The sequence below is a fragment of the Onychostoma macrolepis genome, chromosome 03 (genome assembly GCF_012432095.1).
Source record: "Onychostoma macrolepis isolate SWU-2019 chromosome 03, ASM1243209v1, whole genome shotgun sequence".
Lineage (NCBI taxonomy): Eukaryota > Metazoa > Chordata > Actinopteri > Cypriniformes > Cyprinidae > Onychostoma > Onychostoma macrolepis.
In genome coordinates, this window is record NC_081157.1 from 25725938 (window position 1) to 25747183 (window position 21246).

General features: G+C 38.5%; 1 protein-coding gene across 2 annotated transcripts in view; it reads right to left on the reverse strand.

Moving 5' to 3' along the window:
• adgrl1a (adhesion G protein-coupled receptor L1a) overlaps nt 1–21246 on the reverse strand; it is a 177950-nt gene that overhangs the window by 58632 nt on the left and 98072 nt on the right. For both annotated transcript variants that reach the window (XM_058770095.1, XM_058770094.1), the window contains exon 4: nt 18845–18954. In XM_058770095.1, coding sequence (XP_058626078.1) covers nt 18845–18954 — 110 coding nt within the window. The remainder of the gene's footprint in view (nt 1–18844; nt 18955–21246) is intronic.

Sequence of the window (21246 nt, forward strand, 5' to 3'; positions counted from 1 at the left end):
ATGAAAAAGGCGAAGGGTCAAAGGTTATTCCTGTGAAATGAGAATTAGGATTAATCTGATAAAGACTAGAAGGGCTCCCAGATTGTGTCCTGGACAGCAAGGGGTTAGCAGCAAGACAGAAACATGTGCTATGTTTATTCCACGTACACATACACACAAACACACACAGATAGACTCACCTCAATAACATCCACATCCTTCAAAACACACATACTGTATCCAAATTCACACACAAATACATAGGCTTACTGTACAAAAATTATTCCTATATTTCAACACTCAATTCCAGGACACACAAATGTTTCTACTCCTATTGGGATTAATACACAGACAAGGACTTTCCATAGGTGTAATGATTTTCAAAATAAGCTATGATATTTTCTATTCTCTCTTTTTTTTTTTACAGTTTGCACATTTATTTATTTATTAAATAGTGTTTCTTATGTGTATATAGCTATCTGATTCATTAGGGCACTTGTGATGTTCTTGTAATGCAGGGTTAGTGACCTGAAATTGAAATATATCTACATTATGAGGACATTTTTGATCCCAGAAATATGTAAAACCACTGCTAAACAGTTGATAGGGTTTTCGGAGAGGCTTTTAGCACTTTTCCACACTGTTGCTAAGCTATTCTGGGTGGTTTCCTACTGGCTTAGTTCAACTAAAATGAATATTCTGTCATCATTCACTCCCCCTCATATCATTCCAAACCTGCATGACTGACTTTCTTCTGTGGAACATAAATGAGGATATTTTGAAAAATGTCACCGTGTCTTTATTGACATACAATGAAAGTCAATGAGGTCCCTTTTTCAAGTATATTCCTTTGTGTTCTGCAGTAGAAAGAAAATTGTAAGGATTTGGAACAACATATGAGTGGGAGTAAATGATGTCAGCAAATGGCTAGGCTTTTCTGATCTCTAAAAATAAATTATCTAGTCTATGTGACATTTTCACCTGATTTAATGCCCTTTTTTGTGTGTGCCAATTTGACATATTTTCAACACTAGTGAAAAAAAGTGATTTTTGCTCGTTATTAATTTTTATTGGCAAAAATAAAAAATAAAAGAGGAATTAAAGGAATAGTTCACAGAAGAAAAAAAAAGAAAAAGAAAAAAATTAGAAACCCTGAGAAATGTTTCAGTGTTATTTCTCATGCAAAGAAAGTCAGTGGTCACCTGAACTGGGGTGCGTTTCCCAAAACCACTGTTACCTAACTATGGTCATTAGTTCCACTGAACTCTATTGGTAATGACAGAACTTGTGAACATAGTTTCTTTTGGGAAACACACCCCTGTTTGGTTACTAACATTCTGCAAACATTTATTTTGCATTAAATAGAAGAAAGTCATAGATGTTTGGAACAACATAATGACATAATTTCTTTTTTGGGTGAACTATCCCTTTAAATGGTTGTCCAAATCACTACCCCTAAGTATGAGCAATAAAACTAGTGATGTTTGCTTTAGCAAGCTGCACTGATAAAAACAGCCACGGATGCCACTAGCATGTGTGCATTTGATTATGTGTGAATTTGTGAGTTTAAAAATACCTGGAGTTGCATTAGGACTCACTATGCTGTGTTAGTGTAGCAACTGTACACCTGAGGGATGTGTACTGAAAAGGACAACGACGATGTACAGATTCATTTTTCTTTTCTATGCTCTCTCTCTCGATCACGTTCTGTCCCCTGGGCCTGCTCTCAGCCACGATGTCCAGAACAGTCTATCTGTGTCTGCATTACATCACATTACACCCTCATTGAAATTCGTGACCACCTGCACACGCTTCGGCTCTTTAGCTTTAACAATACACACACACACAAGCGCGCGCACGCACACATCTCTCCTATCTCTCTTACTGCCCAGCCAAGCGGCTGCCCAGGTCATGTGACAATGTGTGTGCGTGTAGATTATACTTGTTATGTTGTCCTGTTTTAGAAGGATAGTTCATCCAAAAATGAAAATTCTGTCTTCATTTATTCACATTCATGTTGAAACAAGTGTTGTTATCTTTAACTAAAACTGAAATTATTGAAAAACTATTTCCGGTAACTGAAATAAAGCAAAATAAAATGTAGATTACATGGAAAACTTAAATTAAATTGATAGATAGATAGATAGATAGATAGATAGATAGATAGATAGATAGATAGATAGATAGATAGATAGATAGATAGATTACTAAATTTAAAATATAAAAAAGCAAATTTGAAATATTAATTATTACTATAACAGTTTATAAATAACTGCCTTGACAATTAAACAAACAAGTTTGAGTAGCAGTATTAGACTCACTAAAACTGAAAGTTAAAAATATATTTTTTTAAGTAATAAAATTGACCAAAGCGCAAAACATCATTACCAAAACAGACTAAAATTAAAATGAAAACTGAAAATAAAATAAAGCTAATTCAAAATATGAATTAAAGGGTTAGTTCACTCAAAAATGAAAATTAGCCTGTGATTTACTCACCCTCGAGGCATCCTATGACTTTCTTCTTTCAGACGAATCCAATTGGAGTTATATTAAAAATTGTCCTGGCTATTCCAAGCGTTATCATTGCAGTGGGTGGGTGTTTCTATTCAACAGTCCAAATGTCATCAAATAAAGCGCGCACATCCATAATAAAACATGCCTCACATGGCTCCGGGCCATGAATAAAGGCCTCCTGTTGCGAATCCATGCGTTTTTGTAAGAAAAATATCCATATTTCAAACATAATAAACACATCTCTCTCACTTCATCTAATTGTCATAAGCGGAAGGCGTTGCGTGATTAGTGACAAACCCGGAGAGAGAGAACAAAACAAAACGCCAGTCACGAATTAGAAGTACAAACCGAGGATTTGTTAAGAAAAATGTTGGAGGATTTTGATGTAAGCCAAAAGGAGACTGGTTTCCTTTGGTAAAGTAAGGAAACTTTGTGTCCTTTGCTCCTGTAAACAAACTCGTGAGACTAGCATATTTATACGCCCTACGTCATCCGCCGGAACGGCTTCCGCGTACTACAGCAGAACTAAGAGAAAAGTGTTTATTACGTTTGAAATATGGATATTTTTCTTACAAAAACACATGGATTCGCTACAGGAGGCCTTTATTCATGCCCCGGAGCCATGTGAGGCGTGTTTTATTTTGGATGTGTGCACTTTATTTGACATCTTGCGGACTGTTCAACAGAAACACCCGCCGACTGCAATGATAACGCTTTGAATAGCCAGGACAATTTTTTATATAACTCTGACTGGATTCGTCTGAAAGAAGAAAGTCATATACACCAAGGATGCCTCGAGGGTGAGTACAACACAGGCTAATTTTCATTTTTGGGTGAACTAACCCTTTAATACTATAACAGTACATAAATTATTGACAATTAAACACGTTTAAGTTAAATAGAAAATGTAAAAAGTAATAAAACTGACAAAAGCACATACAATTATTAAAACTTGCACTAAAATTAAAATAAAAGCTGAAAATATAAAAAAATAAAATTCAACACATTAATGCTATTCTAGTATATAAATAATGCTAACATAACAAAAATCAACACCTGTCCGACGTTTTTGTGTGCAACACAAAAGAAGATGTGCTTTTTTTTCATACAATGAAAGTGATTAGGGACCAGTGGAAAGCTGTGGTCACTATTCAGTTTCATTTGGAGAAGAGAAGCGTAGGTATTTTGCTAGGTAACTGCTTTTTTATTTTTAGCTGAACTATCCCTTTAACACTGGCCCAGAGGTGAAAAACAGTGTGTATGTATATGTATGTGTGTGTGTGAGTGTGTGTGGTGTGTCTCAACCAAACACAAACCCTGAGCACAACAGCATCGAGGCACTTCCCAAGATTCCATAATCAGACAATTAATCGATCCTTAAACCAACGAGTGGTAATAAACAAAGACTGGGCGGGTGGGTGGTCAAGACAATGTTGTTAATGAAAATAATTGTTAACTGTTAATGAAATAGATAGAGGATAGAGAAAATAATTAGCAGCAGAGCAAGAGGACAGATAAAGCAGTGGGAGAGGGGAAGGGAGGGGGGCTGGCTGTCCGCTGTGGCATGATTGCAGGTAAGAACACTCTGAAATGTAGGGCAGAACTCTCACAACACTCGCCAACAGCACCATGGGGAGGAAACAAAATGGAGGACCGACATCGAGGATGTGTAAACTGATGTCAGTATCAGCAGAGTGGAAGATTCACACTGAGGTGCAGGTCTCAGAACAGGTTTAGTACTCATTCCCACTAGACATTAACACAATAACAGAGACAGAACAGGGTGCATAAACACACACACACACGTGATTCTGAATGGTGCAGTCAGGAAATACACATGAGAAGAGTATGGGCAGAAAGTAACAGATTTGCTCTGTTCCAACCTCTAGGGGAGCTGCCTATCTAGGCGACATTTTACAAAGCGTTTCTGTCAGAATCCATAGCAGTGGACTCTGTGAGAGAAATGTCAATTGCTACAGGGTCCTGGTCATTGTGTCAGGGTTTATTTTGTGATAATGATCGTCTTACTGTACATTATTCAGCTTGTAACACTGCTACTTACTTAAGACATCAACAAATGGATGTTAAATATTGACTACGAAGTGCTACAAAAAGTCAAATCAGTTGGGAAATAGTCAAATTAATCAGTTTAGCATCATTATACAAAAATATTTGACTGAAGAATGTCACAACTGACCAATCAGAGTTGAGTATTACAGAGACCTGAGTTTGTGTAGAACTGAAAAGTATTCTTTATCTGAATTTTTTGTTCATTAGCGTAATTAGCTTAGCAAAAATGCTAACGGTAAACTTTGTCAAAAATTTTTAAAGCAATATTTGCATGGTTTGTGTGAGTGAGTGTTAATGTACGACTACATTGGACATCGTGTTCATTTCCATTCATACCCATGCGTACGTGGGTGAGAGGGGATGCTATCAAATGCAAAGGAGGTTTGCTGCAAACCAAAGTTCAAGTTTCTTAACCTCTGATCAGCCAGTTTGTATAACGAAAAGGAGTTTAACCAGTCGAGGATCTAAAGTCACAAATTGACCTCTTGGCTCAATACACAGAATACAAACTTCAAAGTTGAATGGTAATGTGAAAGTGGGGAAGATTTTAACATTTTGAATTTAATACTATTTGCGATTTATAAATTATTTAAAACAGAAGCCCGAGAGCATGACATTACACCCTGTTGGCCATATTCATTGTGGGGTCTGAAATAATTTAGCATATTTAAGGTCTTCTGTAGCTTTTAGTCTATGTTTGTTAGCTTCGAGCTTCGATTTAATAGTGTACACTTACAAACTGACTCTACCATTCAAAAGATTGAGGCTGGTAGGATTTTTTAATGTCTAATGCCCAAAGTAATAATAAATAGTAAAACAGTAATCCTGTGGAATATTATTACAATTTAATTTTATATAAATATATTTTTAATATATTTTAAAATATAATTTATTCCTGTGATGGCAAAGCTGAATTTCAGCATAATTTCTCCAGTCTTCAGTGTCACATGATCCTTCAGAAATCACTCAAATATGCTGATTTGCTGCTAGAGAAACATTTCTTATTATAATCAATGTTGAAATTTATTTATTTATTTTTTTAATTCTGATGAAAAGAAAATCTAAAATAACAGCATTTATAATAAAATCCGCATAAAATGTAGCCGCCTATGTAGACAGTATCAACCAGAGAACTCACTAGGGTTTGGAACAGATCGTTCAAATCATTTAGCCAGCTGTAGATGATATGAGACTGAATTATGCCTGGTTCAAGCTCAGTTCAAGTCTTGCAAAAGTTTGAAACTGAATACTCAAGAGACTGGCAAGAGGATCAAGTACGGCAGCCCCAAATCTCCGTGATTGGCTGGCTGAACCGAATCAGGCTGCGAGCTGATTGGCACCACGGAGCGAGGCCGCGTGAGTGGAACCAGCTCTGCCTTACAAAGCAGCCATCTTACAGAGACGCCAACTGCCACCGTACCCTCCCCTTTGGACATGTGCGGACACACCACGGGGAGGGAGCGACTGCTACAGACGCCACTGAGCAGCGTCCAAAAGCAGACAACAAAACAGAAGGGATTAAAAAGAGGAATGACGCCACCGGCAGATGACAAATTAGAGAGGAGGGACCAGAGGAAGTGTGTGGAGGGGGGATCTGAGGTAGGCTCAGAAAACCTGCGGCTGCTTTTGATGAACACATGAGAATTTGGAAGGATTTCAACTGAGAGGAAAGGAAACAGATGAAAAAGAGAGAGAACGTGACGTGGCGAAAAAGAGAAAGCTTGTAAAGAGAGACATTGAAGCACCTGGAAATGGGAGAGAGCATTTGGCAGGGGGTCGGGCAGTTACCAGCTCTACAAATCGTTACTCTAATCCAAAATAACATACAGAGAAAACACAGGGGTTATCCTGAAGGAAGGAAGGTAGGTAGGTAGAAAGGAAGGAAGACGTAAACAAAAAAGGGTCTGAAAGAAAAAAAAAGGTCTCAAACAGTATGGAGGAGTCGCTTTGGATCTGAAAGGACAGATACAAAATTAATCGCAAACAATAGAGAAATGAATAAATGATGGCTCATGAAAGAGGGTGGAATTGCACAGATGGGTGCGCGTGTCGGCGGAGGATATGGGTTTAGTGGGAGAAATGACTTCCTGTCCAACAGAAAAGTAGAGCGGAGGAGCGCTCGGCGTAAAGTGGCTTGTGCGAGTATGCGCGAGAGAGAAAGAATAGAGAGCGTGCACGCGTGCATGTGCCGCATTTAGTCGGCGAGCGTGTTTCCCTTGGGGTAGAAGTGATCAGATTAAAGGATGGTTATTAATTTCTCAAATAGACTTAATTGGAACTTTTAGCAGGACAGCTGGTGGAGATCTGCTGTTTTTCCTCAAGTAAGAGTTGCGTGCATGTGTGCGCGTTCGATATGCATGCATGAGGTCTTCTGTGCACAGGGATTAGTGCGTGGATGCAGGACCGTACGTATGATGGCGCATGTTGGTGTTATCTGAAACAAGAACCAAATCTGGAAGGAGGTTCGGTTATAAACCAGAGAAAGGAAGAGAGAAAACGAGTGAGAGAGAGAAAGAAAGAGAGAAGGAGGGATATAAACATCAAACATGAGCACTACACAAGGTGCTGGGTTAGGAGAGGGGGATGAGGGAAGGAAAGGAAACGGAAGAGGAAGGGGAGGAGGGGGAGGAGGAGGGCGGGCGGGGCGAACTGTGGTTTTTATGTTCATTGTGGTCTTTACCTTTTTGGTCCACTTCTATTCAAGCATCGGAAAAAAGAGAGAGAAGACAGAGAGAGCAAAAGAAAGAGCGAAAGAGAGAGAGAGAGAGTGAAGATAATGAAAGAAAAAACAGGTGCAGGAAAAAAGAGAAAATTGAGATTAAATAAAAGGCTATCCTTTCTCAAATCATGTCATTCTGTCAGTGTGATGTAGGCTCTTTACAGAGAGGATGACTCGAGTGAGTAATGAGAGGGGAGAATGGCCTCAACTGCTTTCACAAAGTTTCGCGAAACCCCTTCCATTCTTCCTGTCACATGACACACATACACTTCCCCCAGTCACACGCACTCCGCCCCCTCCGCTTCCCCTCCTTCACCCCCTCTCCCCTCCATCCATCTGTCACTCCTCTATCCACACTTCTGCATCTTTGGGCTGCTGTGAGAAAGAGAACATGATGCATGTTCGAAATGGCATACTAGATTTGCAGTACGCTGTATGTATACAGTGCGCAGTATGTAAATTTCCACCTGAAATGCATGGCCTGGCTCATTTGCCGAAGATGTGGGCGACAGAGCACACTGTGTGGAATAATGTATTCCATAATACTGGACTTGACTTTTTATATTTAGGCCCCAAACGTGCAAGTATGTGGATTTAAATGCTTCTAGTATGCAAGTTCCGTTTCATTTGTCATGTGTTGAGAAATGTGTCTTGTTGCAAATCATAATGCAATGCAAGTTCTTAGCATTGCCACAAGGCTATATTATAGCGAACATTTTTTAGGCCCCAAAATGTACAATGAAGAGGAATGTGAAGGTAAATTCTTCTAGTATGCAAGTTCTATCTTATTTGTCATGCATTGCGAAATGTGTCAGGCCACAATTTATAACGAAACTCAACACAACTTGTTAGCATTGCGACAAGGCTGCTATAGTGAAAATTTTCAGGCCTAAAATGTGTCAAATGCTTAGGTATGTGGATGCAAATGCTTTTAGTACGCAAGTTCTATTTCATTTGCGATGCACTGGCCACAATTCGCAAACACACTGCAAGTTTTTAGCATTGCCACAAGGTTGTGTAATAGTGAACAATTTGAGGCCCAAATTGCACAAAGCACAAGAATGTGAATGCAAATGTTACGCAAGTTCTATTTAAATTGTTGTGCATTGCGAAATATACCAGGTTGCAATTCATAATACAACACAAGTTCTTAGCATTGCCACAAGGTTGCCATTACAATTTTAGGCCCAAATTGTGCAATGCATAAGTATGTGAATGCAAATGTTTCAAGTACGCAAGTTCTATTTAAATTGTTGCATATTGCGAAATGTGCCAGGCTGCAATTAATAATACAATGCAAGTTCTTAGTATGGCCACAAGGTTAGTAAATATTTTTAGGCCTAATGTACAATGCACAAGTATGCGAATGTAAAATCTTTTTACTACGCAAAATATATTTCATGTCTAATGCTTTGCGAAATGTGTCAGGCCACAATTTTAGTGCAAAGGTTGTGCTATGGCAATTTTTTAGGCCCAAAATGTACAATGCACAAGTATGTGAATGTAAAACCTTTTAGTATGCAAATAAATAAATAAATAGGCCTGTACAGTATATGCTTTGTAGTAAGATGCATGCTAGTATGCCATTTCGAATATATTTCCAAATGTGTTGGAGTCTTCTGCAGCTGTTAGGAGGAAAAAAAAGGGTTAACAAAGAGACAGATTGATGCAGTGATGAAGAGGAGAGAGAGAGAGAGAGAGAGAGATAGAAGAGAGGTGATGGAAAGGCTGATTTCTCTCTGAACCTGAAGGGGCTGGTTCTGGCTCGGCTGGGATCGGGCGAGCGAGCTGTTCTTTCTCTCTCACAGAGCTTGACCACTTATCGCTTCTACTTACTGAATCCATCAAGATCCAGCTGCCAATCACTGATTGCGGTCTGTGGGACCATGTGGCTTGGCTGAGGTACATTTTTGAGAACCAGAAACAGGCTGAGAGGAGGAGAGACGTCATTATAGTAAGGAAAAAGTTGCAGAGAAAAAGAAAAAAAAGTAGAGAGAGAGAGAGAGGTTGGCAGAACAGAGGAACATTTCGTTTCCACTGACTGCTGGAAAAACCCAGTTTGAGGTGGTTTTGGGAACATGGTAGATGATTTGCTGCTGGTAAGAGGTCAGTTTAACTAAGACAGTTTGCCCACTCTAACTAGCTTGCCAGGTTGACCTTGTGCTAGTCTCATATAGCAGCAATTTTGACTATCAGAGTAAAGTCTGCTCCACACTGCATCATACTATTACCAGGAACCGCCCAATTAAGATAACCTTAGATAATAACCTTAGAGAATTTTCACAAAAAGGTCCACTGTTTATTGTTAATTGTTTATGCTCACTGCTCACACAAGTCACTTTCATACCAAGTGGCTTTTTGTTGGTCACTACAGCAAATCCACACGACCAACTTGGACCCGTTGTGAAATCTGCTTGGAAACATTTTTCGCCCTCATTCGAAATTCCAGATTACATTGATTCTTATTGAAGCGACTGGATATCCCTCAAGAAAATTTGTAAATGTGACCACATCATCATGGAGGAAGAAATTATTTGAATGACATATACAGTAAGGCAACTAATAACAGTCTGATTTGTTTTTACATACCAAACAGGAGTGGGTTTATCTAAAACAGGAGAAAGAAACTCTTACGTAGACTGTTTTTTAGACTTTTGACAAACAATTTGCAAACCTCAACCCCACCAGCTTGTAGCCAACCACAGGGTGACAATATGTCCTCTTATTTCCAGGCATGTCCTGGCTGGGATTTCTAAATTGCCTAAAATGTCTGGGTTTTGGCTTTGTTTTCCTATTCTTTTCATACTTGGCGAAGGTAATGACCGAAAAGCAGTTTGACCAATAGCATGCAGTTATTGTACCTAATCAACCAATTGTGGTAAAAGCAATGCAAATAGATATACATAATGTATGAGGACTTTAGAGAGCTTGTCAACAGAAAAACAGGACATTTTAGGCAATTCAGAAATCCCAGGCAGGACAAAAGAGGATGTATGATCACTCCAATCAATCATCTAGTCCAATTTAAACCCCTTTGCTGACCATCAGTGACCAATTACAAAGCACATAAAACCATCTGCTAATGGTTTTAGCTGGATTTTCCAGCAGCACTTTCCAGTTGTTCTCCTCACTCACTACACGTTTGGCCATTGCATGGTTTCTCTCTCTTTCTGGGTTTAGTTTACTCCGTGTGTTTGTATGTAAGAGCACAGCTTTGAAGTGTATGACAGAGAGACAGACAGCGTGTGACAGTGAGTGACAGCTTGTCTGTCTCGCCGATCTGGATGTGCTAGCAGTGTTAGCCTTACCCATGGCTGATACACATAAGTGCTCAGGCAACTGCTAACGTGTTAGCGACATGTGTCTGCCTATAGCCGGCGACACGCAAGCAGCGTGTGAAGCTCAGCGTCTTTCCCCCTGAGACCCATTGTGTCTCCTAAAAGACAAACTGGAGTATCTGAAGAAGGGGATCTCGAGGGAGAGAGGGATGGAGCGATCAGTGGAGAAAAGAGAGGGGAAGAGACACTCGTTTCTGAGCCGGTGAGGGTTTAAGGTTCTGAAGTTGAGGTCTTTGAAGTGATCTCACACATACAGACACACTTACACTGTCTGTATAAAGGCAGTGGGCAGCCGTCACTGTCTAACTCACTCACACCATTTGAGAACTGATGAGCAGGGGGACTAAGAATGGGAATCAGTAGGAATTTAGGTTACTTAAAGATTCCACTTAACGATTCCGGTTCCATATCGATTCCATTAGCAGTTCTTTTAGTACTTTTGTGGAAACAAAATGACAGCTCTGCTGTGAAAAGAAAGAAAGAAAGAAAGAAAGAAAGTAAGAAAGAAAGAAAGAAAGAGAGAGAGAAAGAAAACAAACCTTGAGCTGGTTTTAAAGGTGTTCTGTTTTTTAAATTTTTAAATTTTTATTTTTTTGCTGGTAGACTGGAATGACTGGCTAGGAAGCAAACCAACTTACACTACCATTCAAAAGTTTTTATTTTTTTTATTATAATTATATTTTTATTGATACATTTTTATTGATTATAAGTAACAGTAAAGACGTTTAAAATGACACTAAAGATTTCTACTTCAAATAAATGTTGTTCTATTCAACTTTCTATAAAAAAATAAAATTATCATAGTTTCTAAAAAAATCAAGCAGCACTGTTTTCCTCATTGGTATGTTGGCACTGGAAATGTTTATTGAGCACCAAATCAGCATAATATAATGATTTCTGAAGGATCATTTGACACTGAAGACTGAAATAATGGAGTAAAATCTATTAAAAAAGAAAACAGTTCATTTAAATTGTAATAGTGTTTCACAATATTAATGTTTTTACTATATTTTTGCAGCTTTGTTGAGCATTAGAGATGTCTTTAAAAATAAGCATCTTACCAAACCTAAGCATTTGAATGGTAGTGTAGGCTTGTTTAAGCAGGTATTTCAAAAGGGAAAATCCAGTTGTGAATGTATCTTTATCTACATGTTGTCATGTGAGCAACCTGTCAATAAGAACACAGAGAACTGCACAGTACACATAATACAGCGACAGTTCTCATTTCATTTTGAGTGAGTTTTTTTTTTTTTTTTTTAACAATTCATTGAAATGACAAATCAATAATCTGATTCATAAGTAAATGACCACATTTTGCATAATCAGCAAGGACACTCAAACTGGAAAGAATTGTCGTCTATGTATTTTCTTTGCTGCATTTACTTTAATTGCATTAATTTTAAACTGCAAAATCAAAACTGTATCATTTTTTGTTGTGGCATTGTAGATTCAGTCACATAAAATATACTGACAGTGTACTTTAGCATAGTGTTGAGTTTGCATCAGCAGAACAAAACAGAGGAAAGTAAATGTCATAACAATTATTTGATTCTAGTATTTTTCCTGTAAAACTCCAACAGAAATTTATTCATCCTAAGGGTGACATTACAGAACTAATGCAAAGCGTTTCATTTTATTAAAAAAATAGCCGACAGAGACATCCCTCTGTGTGTGATTTCATCGCTTGTTTAACAGGGTGATGCAATCTGACGAGAACATTATGCGTTGGTCTTTGCATGAAGGAACAAGCTCTCTTTCTCTCTCTCTCTTTCTGTACAGATGCCTCAACAATGGTGATTCATATGAGACTTCATTGAGGGACCATGGCATATGTGCCGTCTCTCTGTGTGACCTGGATTTGAGTCATACCAAAAGTGTTTTTCCCCTTGAGCCAGAGAGAAAGACAGTGAGGAAGACAGAAACACAAAGATAGAATAGATAGACAGAATGAAAGAATGATAGGACGATAGATAGATAGATAGATAGATAGATAGATAGATAGATAGATAGATAGATAGATAGATAGATAGATAGATAGATAGATAGATAGATAGATAGATAGATAGATAGATAGATAGATAGATAGATAGATATATAGATAGATAGACAGATACAGTATATGGAACGATAGAACAATATAAAGAAAGAAAGAAAGAAAGAAAGAAAGAAAGAAAGTAGGATCAATAGTTATAGACAGATACAGTACATGAATTGATAGAATGACAGAACGATAGGTAGATAGATAGAACGATAGATAGAACGATAGATAGATAGATAGATAGATAGATAGATAGATAGATAGATGATAGATAGATAGATAGATAGATAGATAGATAGATAGATAGATAGATAGATAGATAGATAGATAGATAGATAGATAGATAGATAGATAGATAGATAGATAGATTATATGGAACGATAGAACAATAGAAAGAAAGAAAGAAAGTAGGATCAATAGATAGATAGACAGATACAGTACATGAATTGATAGAATGGCAGAATGATAGATCGATCGATCGATAGATAGATAGACAGACAGATACAGTATATGGAACGATAGAACAATAGAAAGAAAGAAAGAAAGAAAGAAAGAAAGAAAGTAGGATCAATAGATATAGACAGATACAGTACATGAATTGATAGAATGACAGAACGATAGAGCGATAGGTAGATAGATAGAACGATAGATAGAACGATAGATAGAACGATAGATAGATAGATAGATAGATAGATAGATAGATAGATAGATAGATAGATAGATAGATAGATAGATAGATAGATAGATAGATAGATAGATAGATAGATAGATAGACAGATAGATAGATTATATGGAACGATAGAACAATAGAAAGAAAGAAAGAAAGTAGGATCAATAGATAGATAGACAGATACAGTACATGAATTGATAGAATGGCAGAATGATAGATAGATCGATCGATAGATAGATAGATAGATAGATAGATAGATAGATAGATAGATAGATAGATAGATAGATAGATAGATAGATAGACAAGAATGTGATTGATACCGCAGGAACATTTCTTCATAAATCTATGATGGAAATGTGGGGAGAAAGAGAAAAAAGAAAGTGTTAGTTGACTCATTCACGTTTCCTCTTCCACCTGTAGAGAAAAAGACCCAGACATCCACACAATCACACGAACATAAACACTCGCGCATTACAAACACGTCAAGCGCTGCTGCATGCGGACTTGGTTTGATTCTTTCAGTGGCTTCCGGCTTTATTTGCCTGTCACTGGTGAACAAGTACAGTGGCCCTTGAGCCTCCTCAGCCCAGCGGTCTCAGCAATGCTATCAATTACTCATGTGATAATGAGGGACGCTAATGAACACACACCTGAGGAGCACAGACAGCAGACGCCGCGTGCTTCGCATCGCCACCAGAGTGTGTCTCCACGCTAACATTTCTCATGCTTTTCTCTGGCATCAAGAGGTTGGAGACGAATCCAGCGGCAAACTGTTTGCGCATGTCACTCCACGCACATTCATGAGATTCACGAATTATGTAGGCCTAATACATATTAATGACTCTCAGCTGCGGCGTTTCAAAGCTCTCCGTCTCTCTCTCACAAAGACCAAATTACACCAAAACACCTAGTGCTCATACATACTCCCACTGTTTAACACTTCCTGAAGAGTTTGGACTGGAATGCCACTAAAATATTTTCTCTCACATTTACATCTTTAGAAAAAAATATTCTAAGGATTTATGAGGCTAAAATAAAACAAGCAAATGCAGTCAGGATGTGCACTGAATATAAACAACTGCATACATACATAACATAAAACAAGTGGAATTTATTTCCAAGTGAGAAAATGTATTTCTTTGTGGTTATTAGTGGATCATGTTGATAGTGAAACCTTTTGAATAAATGTTTTAAAATACATATTAGGGTCATTGTTAAATAACCGTTTACAATTATCCAATTCCAAATGTCAAACATAAAAATTATTATTATTATTGTTATTATTACACACAGAATTATTTTTTACAAACTTATAGTCTTACAAATGAACACTGACAAGTTTATGTAGTTAATATAATTGAACTGTAATAATAATAATAATGCAATGTTTTCTAAAATAAAGATACATTAAATATAATTAAATACAATTTAATATAATAATTAAATATAGTTTTCTTTTAGTATAAAATAGTTGACTTTAGTTATTTCTACATAATTATGCTTTTAAGTAATATAATTAATTGTAATTAATATAAATAATATAATAATGCAAAGTTTAAAATAATAATAATAAATTGCAGATATTAAATATTCTTTGTGCATTAAAGAGTTGACTGTGTGTTGACTTTTAATTAATATATTTAATTATAATTATTATAAATAATATAATAATGCAAAAGTTTACAAATAAATAAATAAATCGCAGATATTAAATATGGTTTATTTTAGCATTAAAGGGCTGAGTAGCCACCCACTCCACATTTTGTCAGGAAGTGCATTGCCATAGAAATGAATAATGTCTGATTCCGAAGACGTGAACAGCACAGAGTAATTGTCATCTGGTAATTACTGTGATTCTGGCATGACGTGACCACGACATTACTCTTAAAGCACCAAGGCAATAGTCAGTTTGATTGGCCGCTGCTCCATTTGAGCCCATAAGTCGCCTATTGTGAAGACTAACCTAAGACGACGTTCCTTTAAATGCATCTAATTGCCTTTTCTTGACCTGGCTAAGGTTATCAGATAAGCTAGCGCAAGTATCAAGTGCGTGCGGTCTTGCTATATAATGCAAAACGACACCGGACACCGAGGAGAGATGCCAAGCGACTGGACTAAACAGATTGGTGCCACAAGAGCAAATGAGGACGTATTACAGAGGTCGTGGATGCATTAATGCTTCTTGGCCAACATGGCCTCAGGCTGTATGGAGTTCGAGCTAGTCTCCGCTGACTGAGTCAGGCGCTGCTGTTTGTCTTTATGGGCCGCTGTTTGGAGCAGAGCTGCCTGTTTGTCATTTCCTCGGAGACACTGAGCTCTGTGGATATGGGGGCCAGAAAGTTTGACTCCTGCTGGCGCTCAGCACCCGACTTTGACATGTTGGCTGCGGTTGTGCGCGAACGAGTGTGTGTATGTGTGTGTGTTGGTGGGTATACTGACTCTGTCTTTAAATTTGTGTGTGTGTGTGTGTGCGTGTAAGACAGTTTGGCTGAATCTGTCGCCGTTCTGTCTCATGTGGCTGTTATCATGGAGGCTTGCGCACAAACAGGAGTCTGTCAGTAGCCCTTATTCCTCCATCCTTACATATTAAATAAACAAACAAATGGACATATGTCAGCAGTAAACATGCCAATAACCGTGCGGAACGTGTTCTCCAGCAGCCGTGAAAGATGGGGCATTATCAGAGCAATTAGGCGCAGTAAATTCAATTAATCTCGACAAATCTCCACAGAGGCCCGAGCGATGCCACCATCCCCCGGTAATTAAAAATGGCCGAATTGGTTCGGCGTTTGAGGGGCGGGATGTCTGGATATAATTGAGGCACGTTTCTATTTATTCCGGCACGCTAGCCAACAACATGTGGAGCCCAGAGAGGAGCGTGTCCCTTCCGTGCCCACAGTCCCTCAGGGGAGACGCGACTGACGGAGGATTCCGATAATTGGCTCTTCTTTGTCACTTCAGACAGCGAGAACTTTTCATCATGGAGGAATCAGGTCCCAATTTTCCTCGCCTCTCTATTCCTCAAACACCATAAACAAAGTTTTTAAAAATAGGAGATAAAATGCAAGTCAGCAGCTAGTTAATCACGCATCCTCTCACCTCTGCGCACGACGCTATTTCAAACCAACATGCTAGAGATGGCGACTGGGGAGCAAGAAAAAAAAAAAAAAAGAGGAAAATAACTGTGACAGGCTAAATGAAGCGGTGAGCAGAGTGGTGAGGCGTGCAAGCGTTTCAGCTGTGACTCACCTGCCGCTCGCCAACATATGTCATGCTAACGCACCGACTTAGCAGGCGCAAACTAGCCTGCCCTATACGCTTACTGTACTCCATCAAAAAAAACAACCTGTTGGAAAGTGTCTAATATACTAATATACTAAATATTGCTAAAATAATAATGAAACAAAATAATTTAGTAATGCTGAAAAAATAAAGATGAAATAATTAAAATATTGATCAAATATAAAAAAGAAACATAGGCTACTATATCAAAATTAAATGAAGTGAAGACAAAATAATAAAGTTCTGTGAAATTAAGTGTTAAAACAAAATTTTCCTGATGAAACAAAACACCGAAGAGCAAATAATGAAATGCTGCCAAAATAATGCAAAACAAATAAAATGCAGTCAAAAGCAAGACAAAATAATGTTAAAACCAATTAAGACAAAATAAAAAAAAGTTAAAATAACAAAATTGTCAAAACAAATCAATCTACCAATACATGAAAAAAATAAACACAAAGTTGTGACAATAACAAAGATAGAAAACAAAAGACAAGATAATAAAACACTGTTAAAATAAACAAAACATTGTCAAAATAATGACGCAAAAGAGATGAAATTCTGTAAACACAGACAAAACTGCAGAATACTATTAAAATACGAAATAACAAAGCAAGACATTGAGTCTTTGAGAGAGAGGGAGAGATTAGCCGCTGCCTCTGAAGTAAATCTGAGTCTCGCTAAGCACCCAAAAGAGGAAAGCAAGGAATAGTATTTGCACTGTGTGTTTTGATGTGTTTGTGTGGAAGCGGATTGAGGATTACGGCCGCTGAGCAAAGGTGGTCAAAGAGTGTGGGCTGAAGAGTCTGGTTCATTTTGTACAAGTGTGTGTGTGTGTGAATGTGTGAGAGAGAGAAAGAGTTGGAGAGCTTTAAAGATAAATGCTCAACTCTTCTGGACACCTCCCAACACCTGCAAAAGAAAGAGAAAGAGACAGAAAAAAAAAAATAAAAATGGAAGTGATGGTGGAGATCGAATAAAAGCATGTCAAAGGGAAAAGAAAAGAGATGAAGGCTAAAGACCGTGTGCATGTGTGAGACAAAGAAAAGGAGAATTCAGCAGGTGAATCAAAAGAGAAACAAAGAACAAAAACACAACTGTGTAAAAAGAAAAGTCTGGACAAGAAATCAAACTGTCAGAAGAGTGATTACGAATGAGAAGAGCACATGAAGAAAGCAGAACGCTGAAAAAAAAAAAAGAGAGAAAGGAGGATTAGCGGGCAGAGCGGACTGGCGGGTTGTAGTCCATCCTCTTTATTTCCTGTGGGAAGAGCAGAGAAACTGACCCCAGGATTATAGATTAGAGTTAATAACCCCCTTCCCGCTCACAGCAAAACCCATTAACTTCCCCCCAACACCAAACTACCCCCCTAAAGCCCCACAGACCCACCCTCCGCTGAGTCACGGCCCCGTCTGGACCACCTGCACACGTAAAGTTGGCGCTCATGAGGGGGAGGAGGGGGTACCGCCTGACGGGAGATTTTCACATGAGCCCGGCTCCCGAACTCGCTGGAAATTCATACACTGCCTCTCATTTGCGAGCGACGCGGAAAGCCGAGTGTTGCCATGGGAATATTAGCATGTGTGTGACTTTGGGTCGTGCGTTCTGAAATAAATTTGAGGTTTGTGTTAACATTCCCATTGTGCAACGCACGCACGTGGCTTGCCGCCTCGCTCTCGCAGCTTCGCCGCGGCCCAATTTTCATTTTGATTGTCTGTCAGAGGGGAGGTAAAGGTGTTTAATGCCAGATAAAGCACCCTCGGGGTCATTTTGTTACTGTGTGAGGCTGTGCACAAGTGTGTTTGTGTGCTTACGATCACCAATAAAGGCTGAGTCTGCACAGCGCTGGGGATATTGAATGCTTATCTACCCCACGTTCGTGTGTTTGTTTGTGTACGGAGCACCACCCCGATGTGAAAATCTCCCTCAGCCTCTGGAACGTCGCACTGTCGATGGAAAAAAAAAACGTTTAAAGTGTGAGAGAGAGAGCGTGTGTGTGTGTGTGAGTGTTAGAAAGAGAGAGAGCGTGTATGTGCGTGAAGGAGAGAACGCACTCGTGAGTGTGTGTGTGCGTGACTGAGCGTGAGTGAGTCTGTTTGTGTGTGTGGATGGCAGTAGCTGGTTGAGGGGGCGGGGTTTAGGTGGGGGGTGGGGTGGGTAGGTGAAGGGGGCGGGGCAAGAGAGGTGAGGGGGTGGGGCTGTTGGGATGGGGTGTCTGTGTCGTTACTCACTGTATGGCACACATTCATACTGGATCTCCAGGTACTTGTAGGTTCCTGGACAGGGGTCAGGAAAAACATCAGAACCAGCCACCACCACACATTGAGTCCGATTATTACACCTGAAAAGACAAGAGAGAGAAATATAGGTGTTTATTAAAAGCAAAGTCAACGATCATTCCATTAGTCAACAGAAGGATCTAGTTTTTATATTTTCTCAAGTGAATGGGCTTTTATGTATGGAAGGCCGTTTCTGCCACTGTATTTTCGGTGCAAACCGTATTTTCTATCGCCCTACCCCAACCCTACACCTAAACCAACCCCTTACAGGAAATTTTCTGCATTTTTACTTTCTCCAAAAAAAAAAAAAAAAAAAAACTCATTCTGTATGATGTATAAGCTTTTGTACCCATGGGGACCTCAATTTAGGTCCCCACCGTGAGAGTCCCCAATGAGTCTGTGTGTATTCAGGTTTAAGTCCCCACCAGGATATATAAACCTGTACACACACACACACATTTTTTAACTGAGGTATTCTGAGTTTGCACACTACACCTGCACAAGTCACTTTTCTCTAAAACAAAATGAGGTTTTTTCCATGTGTATTTCTGTTTGTGTTGCCTCCTACTGAGGTCTTTTGTATCGCAGCCATTCACTGTGTCTCGTTTTCAAGGCTGCACCCTCATGAGGTCACATTTGTCCGCTGCATATATAATTAAGGCTGTCTTATTTCAGGAAAGCAACCAATACATTCCAAAGTATGAACAAATTACAATAATTTACGCCTTGTGAGGAATAACTGTCAATTTTATAATGGTCACTTTTCTGAAATTAGACTCAGTGATGTAAATGGCCGAAAACTGACCTCCCGAGTGCACGGCCTTCAAAATGAGACACATTTAATGTTGAAGTATTTCAGCGGCAACCAATTTTTCTCTTTCTATGAGACCTGTTAACCACACTCAGGTTCTAATTCTATAGCAGTTGACCATGGAAACTGGAAAATATACTGATAGAAATATACTGAACACTTGAAAATATACTGACAGAAGTTGACAATAAAATCATGTTTAATCTTACAAAAGATTTCTGTTTCAAATAAATGCTGTTATTTTGACATTTCTGTACATCAAGGAATCCTGAAAACAAATGTATTATGGTTTCCACAAAAAATATTAAGCAGCACATTTGTTTTCAACATTGATAATAATCAGAAATGTTTCTTGAGCACCAAAGCAGCATACTAGAATGATTTCTGAAGGATCATGTCACAATGAAGATTAGAGTAATGATGCTGAAAATTCAGCTTTGCCAACACAGGAATATATTACATAAAAAAATAAAATAAATCATAAACTAAAATTTAATAAAGAATAGAAAAGCTATGTAAACACTGTAAGGACATTTTATTAAATAAACCCCATGTAACACTATTTATACAAAAGAGAACATATTATCATGACATAGCAGCCAGAATGGTTTAATATTTAGGATCTAAAGTTGCTCTCTTGACCATTTCCCATTCATGCGGCCTTTGGACAGACACTACACGCTACACAACATAAGTAAGTCAGAGATGCGCATGCATTGCGATCAAATAACTGGAAGTTTGCAAGGTTTGCAGAATTAAATCTTTACATACTGCTTGACCACTACTTAAATGATTGTAATGCTGTTCTGAGTGTATTTTGTAGCATCATTCTAGGTGACTGTAAACTGTTGAAGTCACTCACTGCGCCTAAAATCGCATACTTCCCTACTATATAGTATGTGAAAAACAGTATGTGAGGCGAGTAGTATGTCTGAATTCATAGTATTCAAAAAAGAGTAGTCGAAATAAGGCCACGGAAGAGGATTTATGAATGGCAGTAAAATGACACAACTGATGCTTGTAGGTCATGTGACAGTAACAACATGGCAGATGTAGTAGGCCATGTTCGAATTTCATTCATACTACCCATATTCACACTATATAGAATGTAATTTTAACAGTTGTGAAGTAATTTCAAATTCAAATGTAATACCTACTCAAAACAGTATGCGATTTCGGACGCACCTTCTGTCTTTGTCTAAAACCGATCGCAACCCTGATAGCTTAGAAAAGTAATATCAAACTCTTCTCAAAGAGACACATAACTCCAACTGTGATTCAGGTTTGTAGCACAAAGGCTGTGGCACAGGCTGCGTGTCAAAAATGTAACACTCAGGGTTAGGGGTTTGTCAAATATCTGGTCCTAAGCATGAGCCTTGGCAAGCACGGTAATAATTTCTCACCCGATGTGATCATGTGACAGATCGCGTCAGTCGGAGGGGTTCGGAGGCAGCAAACTATTCCTCCAGCTAAAACCTACTTAGGGCTATTGCCTCTGACTAGAGCAGATAAATGTATGAATGCAGGGCTGTTATCGGTATAA